At 37.6% G+C, this 10,009-nt stretch overlaps 1 protein-coding gene across 2 annotated transcripts in view; it reads right to left on the bottom strand.

The window, feature by feature from the left end:
- Nucleotides 1-2,080: 2,080 nt before the first annotated feature.
- vps50 (VPS50 subunit of EARP/GARPII complex) overlaps nt 2,081-10,009 on the bottom strand; it is a 122,038-nt gene continuing 114,109 nt past the window's right edge. For both annotated transcript variants that reach the window (XM_079441954.1, XM_079441955.1), the window contains 2 exons: nt 6,281-6,470; nt 2,081-4,018 (listed from right to left, as the gene is read on the bottom strand). In XM_079441954.1, the coding sequence (XP_079298080.1) occupies nt 3,899-4,018; nt 6,281-6,470 (310 nt within the window). In that variant the 3' untranslated portion in view covers nt 2,081-3,898. The remainder of the gene's footprint in view (nt 4,019-6,280; nt 6,471-10,009) is intronic.

The raw sequence follows: 10,009 nt of genomic DNA, 5'->3' as shown, positions 1-10,009 counted from the left end.
ATGCTATGAAATAATTTACAATGTCAGAGGAGATTGGGTTCAATGCTATAAAGCTGTTGATCTGTAAAGGTCAATTAGAAAAAACATGACAATCAGAAAAATGACAAGGCTTCAGGGTAATTAGTCCATGTGACTTTAAAAGGGACTGGTGTGCTAATTAATACTAAGCCTGTTGATCCTTACTGATGGTCCTGTTTTTCCTCAATTAACCTTTCACGGCATTGGACAAAGTATAGACAGATTTGAGACGCATTCTCAGACACGCTTTTTGGTGTCTGAAAATATTTGCTACATCCCAATTTGCATACTATCCATCCTAAATAGTATTTAAAATTATTCTGAAGGTCTACTATTTCCAGTAAAAATTCAGATCCATATACACTCTTTGGCTACATCTACATCAATCCGGATAGATTTGAAAACAGCATTTCCATTAAAAAAAAAACTCCGTCCACAGAAGCCTTTTAAAAAAACTCTCATCCACACTGAAATAGGAAAATGTAGGGAAATGCTAAATTCACCTTGCTGCACATGCGTAAAACCTCATAAAAAGGTCACAGAGACGATACTGACATAAGTTTTCATGCAATTAATTCAGGCAGGATCATTTTATTTAGGAAAATATCGCTACATTCACTGATGCACCCAGGTCACACTGAACTCATAATTGTATGTTTGATCTAAAATGTAACTGCTCTTACATTTTGCTGCAGGTCAGCAATTGCAAGTAAATTTTCTGTCATCTTTGCAGGAATGTAATATGTAGAGTGTACAAAGTAACATTTTAGGAAAGGTGTGAAAGTGAATAACACAAAACTGGCACAATACTGGTATAAACCTAGATTATCTATTGGTACAATATGCATCACATGACTAAATATGCATCATCGTTTTCAGATACCTCAGTTTCCAAACACCACCACGCGGAAACAGCATTGTCAAATTTATCCACTTTGGAGAGCGTTTTCAAAAAGCTTATAGTTTTTGTAAACTAAAGCACCGTCTTAGTGTCAACAGAAGGCCAAAACGAAAAGAAAAAGATGCAAAGAAAAGAAAAAGTTCACCGAAAAAGAAAACTGTCATTATTTACTCTCCCTGTAGTTTGTTAACCTGTGTATGTTTTTCTTTACTATGGAAATCAATGGCCGTGAACTGTTTGGATACAAACATTTTTCAAAATATCTCCTTTTTTATTCAACAGAATAAAAAAAACGACAAGTGGGTTAGATGATGACAACAATTCAAATTTGGGGTGAACTATCCCTTTAATACTGCCCACAATCCATTGTGCTTTTGGGGAAGATTCAGTTTAGGAACTACAAACAAATAATATATTAAAAAAAAAAACAACAACTTAAAACACGGTAGATGTGGGAGACCTAAGGTTAAGTAGACAGGGTATATATAAAGGGGTTTGAGTGATTTATAATCTAACTTGATGAAAATATTCATGTTCATCTGTAACACCAATATTTGGTGATGTACACAAAAATAGATGGTGCTGATGAAGTATACCAACAACCAGTGAAGCACAGATATCTAAAATAAGTGTGAAAAAGTCAACCTTGATCAGGAGCACATGCCTGAGTGTGGTGTGATTCAAGCAGGTTCACCGTGGAGGAATTGCAGCACACTAGCCATGACAGTAATGAAACGCTCCAGAATATAACCAGAACACCATGATAAATCTCCTCTGATAAAACAGCATGAAGTCCAAACTCTGTTTTAAGCAAAGCAGTCAGCATACTTACATTATGACATCAATTAACAGAGAAAAATTGTTCTGGCTTTTTAGGTAAAATTAGCTTTTAGAAGTTGATTCTGGCAGCTATAGTTGCTTAAACGTATGTATGGAAGACCACCAACCATAATTAAGTATACAAACAGATGTTAGAAAGAAGATAAATTTAAATTATTATACAGTATATGCAAATGTGATGGTGTTGTTCTTGTGATAATTTATATTTTCAGTGCAGAACGCTGAATGTGTCAAAATATTCCAGAACCCGAAGCAGGCAGTCATGCTGATATGGGTGGGTTTACAATAAGCATTTTGGAATTTATTATTATTATTTTTTTTAAATGTTTGCATTATGAAATAGCTGAATTGGTTTTATTTGATAATTGAAAGATATTTTTGACGATTTGAGGAAAGAGAACTCTCCACATTTGTTTGTTTTGTAACTTTCTAGTAGATCTGACTAGTTAATTTTTATTTTACAAAATAAAACAAAATAGCATAGGATGAAATTACATGCACTATGAATGAGTGTTACCAGTTCATAGGAGAAATCCTCTGGCACTGTATTTCCATATTTCAGTGAATGATAAACTGCTATGCATGGTTATGAAGGTGTGAGAGAGGATGTTCTCTCAGGTGGTCCCTCTGATGTTTTAGAACACAATGGTTTCCAGACGGCCCTCCTGCTGGCCATTAAAAAAACATAAAAATGCCTCCCACTCACAATGAGTCACGGCCAAATCAATACATACTCTCCATCCCAAGCAGGCTATTTAAAGTGCAGCACAACAGGAGAAAGAGAAGCCAATTAATTAGTGCTAAAGCTTCACTTCCTATAGAGGATTAAAGGGAACTGCACAGCGCATGGGAAAAAACATACCTGAAGGGTAATATGTCATTGTGGAAAGTTGGTAAAGAACATTTCAGAAAAATTCAGGATTTGTAATGTATGCTGATAAGCTAACTGTTGATCAATGAGATTCTACTAAAGTGGAGCATATGGTGTACTCGGATAAAAAAACAAAAAAAAAAACAGCAAAGCTGCTCTAAAAATATCCAAGCAGGTTCTATAAATGGCAGCAAGTTTTTCTTCAGCTGACTGCGTTACGAGAAGTCCGGAGGGAGAGTCCAGTCCTATGCTAACTTCTAACAGCTAGACTAGAGCGGGAAACAGAGACATGCTCAGGGATTCAGATCAGCGACTTCATTTTTCAATTTCACTGAGCACACAGCTTACACTCAGCCAATGTTTTTTTTAATGTGAGGATTCAGCACACTTGAACATCAAAATGTATTCAAATGTCAACTGAATACACTGGCATATTGTGATAGGTTTTCATACCACAAAAAAGGATGAAACAAATGATAAAATATCATTCGCATGATAAAAATGTTAGCGTATTTATTATACGACCTTGCCTTCAACTTGTTACAGCTGAATAGTATTACACAATTTAGTAACTACAAACAAAGCAAGACATTTCAGCAGGAGAAACACAGTATCTCTGCATTTCAGACGTACGGTATCTGAAATAAATAGGTTTATCACTTTCTAACAGAAGGTTTCAGGTCTTTTTTTAGAGTCTTGCTCTATTATTACTATTAACATTTAAGTAATCACATTCCTGCACAAATGTGTTTGCAAATGACAACAACACTACAATACGTCTCTAGAATCTGTAACAGGGCGAGACCAGTGACGCACAGCTAGCAAAATGACAGTGACCTGTCAAAACCAGACAAGGAACGCACATGCTTTTTGTGTAAAGTATCAGAGACGGAGTCTCAGTGTGTTAGAGTGAATCTTGGTATCATTTTAAAAATGCAGATCCAGCACAAATTTCTCAAAAAGGGTTGCTTAACCATTGCTATGTTTAAATTACTGTTTGATAGCGCATGAGTCATTCATTCGTGTTGTGATTCAAGTGATACTTATAACACCTTCATTATCCATTATCCTTTACAGCCCTTCAAATGACCACTTCATACAAAGTCAGAGCATGTCCTGCTTACATTGGTAATAAAATGTAAACAGAAACTGCAAACGTTTACATGGTTAAAAAAATGCAGCCCGTGCATGATAATAGATACTGGACAAGTAACATTGAAGGTGTGTGTTTTCTGTGGAGCTTGGTGAGGTGGTTAGGTGATATTTATTTATCTTTTCGGCCGGTCAATGTCATCGATAGCTGCGAGGAGTTTCTGTCGTGCTTTCTTGTTGATGTGGGACCCGAGGCAGACGTTGACCAGGTTAGTCAGCTGCTTCATAGAGTACTCCTGGTGAAACAAAACAAACTAGTGATAAATCTCTACTAGAGATGCCTTACATCATATTAATGAGGAGTTAAAGCCAGCCTGCTTTACATGCTTTACTAAGCAGCATCACTGGGATTTTTCTTAACATATACATAGGAAACAATTAGTGATCCATGATATATAGAACCATTTTCACAACGGTTTTGATGGTAATATTAAATTAGATTAGCTTTGAGATATTATCATTTGCAAGAACTAAAGTTTTAAGACAGGAACGTTTTAAAAACATCTCTGACTTAGGCCCCATTTACACTAGTGTGTTTTCGTTTTAAAATGAAAATGATCCTCGTCTACACTGGCGTTTTCGCTGCGTTTCAGAAACTATCTCCGTCTACACTACACAACCGAAACGCATGTCACATGACCATTCACGCAGGTACAACCATAGATATGTATAGGTAGATTCCCTATTATTTAGATGACGGACGCGTCTATGTGCTGGGAGCGGTCGAATTGGGTATCTACCTATACATATCTATGGGTACAACAATGAGGATGCAGTTATTGTTTACACAGTTGTCAAGGATACGCTGAGCGAATGTGGGCAGCCATGCCATCGTTTTCAAAAGTCTCCATTTTGGTCCGTTTACACTGAGGCCCTGTTTACACTAGTGCGTTTTCGTTTTAAAATGCATAACTTACGCCTATCTTTTACACTACCGTTTTCAAGGTCGAAAACTGAGACTTTTGAAAACACTGCAGACCCCGTTTTAGTTTGAAAACTCCAGGGTTGCGTTTCAGTGTAAACGGACCAAAACAGAGACTTTTGAAAACAATGGTGTGGCCGCCCACATTCGCTCTGCGTATCCTTGATGACCGTGCAAACAATAACATCATGTTCATTATTGTACCCATAGATACGTATAGGTAGATTCGCTATTCGACCGCTCCAAGCACGCAGACGTGTCCACGATCTAAATAATAGGGAATCTACCTATACATATCTGCATATATGGTCATGTGACATGCTTTTTCGGTTGTGTAGTGTAAACGGAGATCGTTTCTGAAACGCAGCGGAAACGCCAGTGTAAACGTTTATTGTCTTCATTCTAAAACGCCGTTTTAAAACGAAAACGCACTACTGTAAATAGGGCCTGAAACGCAACTCTGGAGTCTTCAAAAGTCTCCGTTTTCGACCTCGAAAAGGCTGGAGTAGTGTAAACGATAGGTGTAATCATAGCAAAAGTTATGCGTTTTAACTAAAACGCACTAGTGTAAACGGGGACTTAGGCTACGTTTACATGACAACGATGTAGTAAAAAACTGAAAAGTTTTTCCCTTGCGTTTTTAAAAAGTTTCACATATACACGACAACGTTTTCAAAACGATTTGCGTTTACACATACCCGTGAAAACGGCCCAAAACGCTGTATTACGTATGACAGGCCAGTAGTTGGCGCTGTCACCTTGTTAGTAAACAGTACCTGTAGGGAAGTGACGATTATATGATGTATATGATGGGTCTCCGCTGTTGGTTGTAATATTGGTGAAATAAATCCAGACTTAGCGTTAGCGTTATAAATCCAAACTGCAAACTCGAGCAGCAACAATAGTACCATGTACTCCGCCATTGTTGTGTATGTTTGTTCGCGTTTGCCTTTAAAATCGACACATACTGCACATGTCTACAGTGTATGTCTACTACACGTCTACGCGCATGACGTCACCGTTTTCAAAGATTCCCATATTGGGTGTTTACATGGAAACGACAACAGCGTCGTTTTCAAAAACTTGCACTTTGAAACACGTTTTCAGTCCCCAAAACACCATTGTCGTGTAAACGAACAGGCAAAACGCATAAAAAGTTTCCCGTTTTTGGCTGAAAACATTGTCGTGTAGACGGGCCCTTGAATTTCAGCAACAAAATGTTCCAGATATTATTCCTTTTCGTGAATAAGATTAAATGTGAATATGTTTTAATGATGGATTCATTTGCATTATTACTTCAAACTGTTCACGTAGTAGAATATATATGAGTTTATTGTTATGTAGTTACATTAGTGAATACATTTTTATAAAATAAAATGTTACATCACATAATATTTAATATTCTTGAGTTCTTTAGCCTTGATTACTATTGATTTGATGTGTTTTTACTTGACTTGTTTTGATTGTATGAATGAACAATTTGTAGCCATTTCAAAGCATTTAGCAATATATAAAACCTATTTAGCACCTTTTAACAACCGGCGAACGTAGTGTTGTCAGGTGTCATCCATCTTACCCTGTGGTTCTTGATGAACTGCTCCATGTCATTCTCAGTAAGGTAGTATGCCTTGATGTAGGTCTCTACGAACTCCTTGTCTGGAATTGGCCTGATGTCGGTGAGCTTCTCCAGCTTCATCAGGAACTGCTGGAAGTCCAGCTGCATCAGCGCACGTCCTTCATTACTGCATTTCTTCACATTTGCATAGCTGGCAGACAGCAGGAGAGAAGGAGAGCAGAGGTGGGTGTGCGACAAACAGATAAAGGGCATTCATTAACTGTTGACAGTTTATGCTACATTAATCATAGAGACTGTTCCCTACAGTAACCTCAGGTTAAGTGTCTTGCTCATGAGCACAATTGTGCTTGTAACTCTACGGCTTACGTTTAACCTTATGTCCTATCAGTGATTGAACCTGGAACTTCACTAACCGTTAGGCCACCATAATTGTCAATGGAAAGTCAATAAGAATACATCAGTAAATAGATAAATAGAGCAACAATGCAGTGTTTGACCAATCAGAATCAAGTCTTCTAATCTTCCAGGGCCATATAATAAGATTTACGATAGCGGAGATCATTATTTCTGTATCTAGGTCCCCTTCTGAATGTAAAGACATGATAAAAATGTTAAAATATAGGGCTGCATACTCATAAAATAATAAATTGGCATAGATGCTCCACATATCTGGTTTTCGGCTTAAATAATATTAATAGCCAAAAGACTATTACTCCAAAAGACACCAAATGCTAAGGGCCATTTTTGATCAAATTTGCCATTTGTATAGTTTGACACCTTTTGATTTGTACAGCTTGTGGGTCTCGGTTTGCAGTCCTGAGCCCTAAGCATCCAACACAACCAAAGCATCGATTTCTGGTGTAGATGCATCCAAGGCAAACAAGCATCCATGCAGAGTTCAGTGCTGTTGACACCCCTGTTTACTTTTTGGCTGACAGCGGTGTAATTACTTTCTGTGAGGGGAAAGATAATGCTGGGCCTATTGAGTATATCCAGTCTGCCAATATATCCCTCTATTTCCCTGCCTCCTTCCTTCTTGTCACGTTCTGCTTGATGGCCGGCAATGATTTGGAATGCAACTCGGCGCTGCACTGGCAGAGTCTACTTGTACAAAGAGTGTCTGAAATGGGTATCATTAGAATTGGTGTTAGGATGAATTGGCTAAGTCTAAAAATCTTCCAAAATTTAGATTTTGGAAGATTTTTAGAAATTTGTCTCTTCACCTTGATTATACGTAATGGTACTTTAAAGATTAAATGCTTTTTAGTTATGCATATAAATGCTACTGTTCAAGAATTTTTTTGTTTAAAAACAGCAATATTTTGAAATATTGAAAATAATTTATTCCTGTAATGGCAAAATTTGTCTCCTCCGTGTCACCGTAGCTTTAAATAAAGTCATAATTTGTATTTTCTTTGCGTACAAAAAGTATTCATCTCTTCATAACATTCAGATTGAACCACTGATGGCAGATGGACTATTTTGACAACGTCTTTCATACTTTTCTGAGCGTTGACAGTGTTAATTGTTTGTCAGTCAATGGGACAGTCACAAGCCTCCCAGTTTTCATCCAAAATATCTTAAAATGTGTTCCGAAGACGAACAAAGCTTTTACGGGTTTGGAACGACATGGGGGTAAATGATTAATGACAAAATTTTCATTTTGGGGTTGAGTAACCCTTCAATGTTTCGGGAACTAACCCAGCATTTAATCAGCTATAGGACGACTTTAGGACGAATTTTCTCAGCTTACAAAATGCGGTGGATGCTGTCTACCTGAACATGTGATGATTACAGAGAGCGTTAACTCCCTGCAGTAGCAATCACTGTTCAGTTTTGAGCAAAACTGCACAGGCAGAGAAAGCAGCGAAGCTAGCGGATACAGACTGCTCCAGCTTCACACAGACAGCCTCTTTAACACCTCTTTCAAACAATCTGCCCTCAAAGATTGTGCTCTGCCATTTTCAAACAAGTGGGCCTTGACCTTATGATGCAGGTGTACAGCTGAATCCTGCCAGGAGGTACTTGCCAATCTATGCTGGGCCATGCTCTTATCAACTATATATTTTGTCTTGCTAAAAAACTTCCTTTTAAAAAATCACAGTCCTGCACCTAAGCTACCTCTGAAATCAGAGGATTATGACAAACTGGTGTTACAGGAAACCTAAACCTTACCCTAATATCGGATTAATTAATTGACAAAATAAATCATTACCATACTGATTATCTACCTATTATTTTAAATTGTCCTCAGGTTTTTGAGTCTTAATGTGTGGCACTTTGTACAAATGATTTTAACCAAAGCACACATTTGGCCAATGGCAGCCCAGATGGGCTGAACAATACAGGAATGATGAGTTTATAGAGGATTCTTTAGAGTTTCTTAGATATTCTGGGAACATACAGTCATTCCACATCAGTCCATCTGTGCTGTTGTTACGCACACTATTGTGAGCTTAGACTGGGCTTCTCAGTTGTTTAAAAAAAGTCTTTTCGTCTCTGGACAGTGTGTTATTACTTCTTTATGCACTCCCAAGCGACAGAAATGAATAATCAATGGATTACATGGCTAGAAAAATGCATTATTCTGATGTGTTTTATTTTCATATGTGACTAAATCCAGATGTCTACAGTGAAGCTTTACTATGAAGAACCACTCTGAAGTCAAGAGGTGCCTGCCAAGTCATGTCAAATGTGCTCACAGCAAATCTCCATTATGTTGAGGGGGTGACGAATATAAGAACTTCTCTGCAGGTCTGTGAGCTTTGAGATTGCCAGCACACTGAAGATAATATACTGGGGTAAGGAGAGCGTGATGGAAGACAGGTTGACAACCAGCTCTTTGGAGAAGACATGGCTTCTAAGTTGCATGTCGCACCCTGCCACGTAAACTTTTCTGACATTTATTTACAATAATCTGGCTCACGACTAGTGACAAGCAGATGGGTGCAAGAAGGATGGTGCAAGAAGAGGAAACAAGAAGGAAAAATAAATATGAAGAAATCAAACAACATTGATGGATTTATATATTCAGCTATTTGAGAGCAACAAAGGCATTCTGCTCTTGGCACAAAGTCATTACTGTCATTTGATGAATCCTCACAGAACTAATGCATTTTTACAATATCTACAGTAGGAGCATGCCTCAGGAAAAAGGTAAAACTGGGGAAAAGCACTACACGTTAGTTGTTCCAAACACAAGATCAATGAGGTAGCTGAAAATCTCTGTTTCTTGTCTTAAATCAAATACCATCAACACGTAGCACAAGATTCCACACACCCACGAGTCCCCAGTGATAAAAGGTTTGCATCTCTCAAAACAATCACTGCCAGCCAAGCCATAATTGAAAAAGGCAAAAGTTCGTCTGGCTAGCTCCACTATTTAAGCAGAGGAATAAAGAACAGGAGAAACTAAACCTTTCATTCAGATTTGCAGTTTTAATACATATAGCTGTGGTTTAAAAGCATCTGGCTATGAGTACATTTGCTTTGATAGTGAATATACTATTGAAGCAAGTTGAACATGAAAATTGTAGAAAATCTATAATTTATCAAGGAATTCAGGGTAAAAAAGTACCATTGTTTACAAAAATATCAAGCAATACATATGATGGCTTTCAACACTGAAAATAAAAAGAAACATTACTTGAGCACCAAATCAGCATATCGGCATATTAAACCGATTTCTGAAGGATCAAGTGATACTGAAGACTGGAGTAATGGCTGCTG

The sequence above is a fragment of the Barbus barbus genome (assembly GCF_936440315.1).
Source record: "Barbus barbus genome assembly, chromosome: 19".
In the NCBI taxonomy this organism is placed as follows: domain Eukaryota; kingdom Metazoa; phylum Chordata; class Actinopteri; order Cypriniformes; family Cyprinidae; genus Barbus; species Barbus barbus.
Note: the sequence above shows the minus strand (reverse complement) of the source record. Positions and strands in the feature narration are given on the sequence as shown.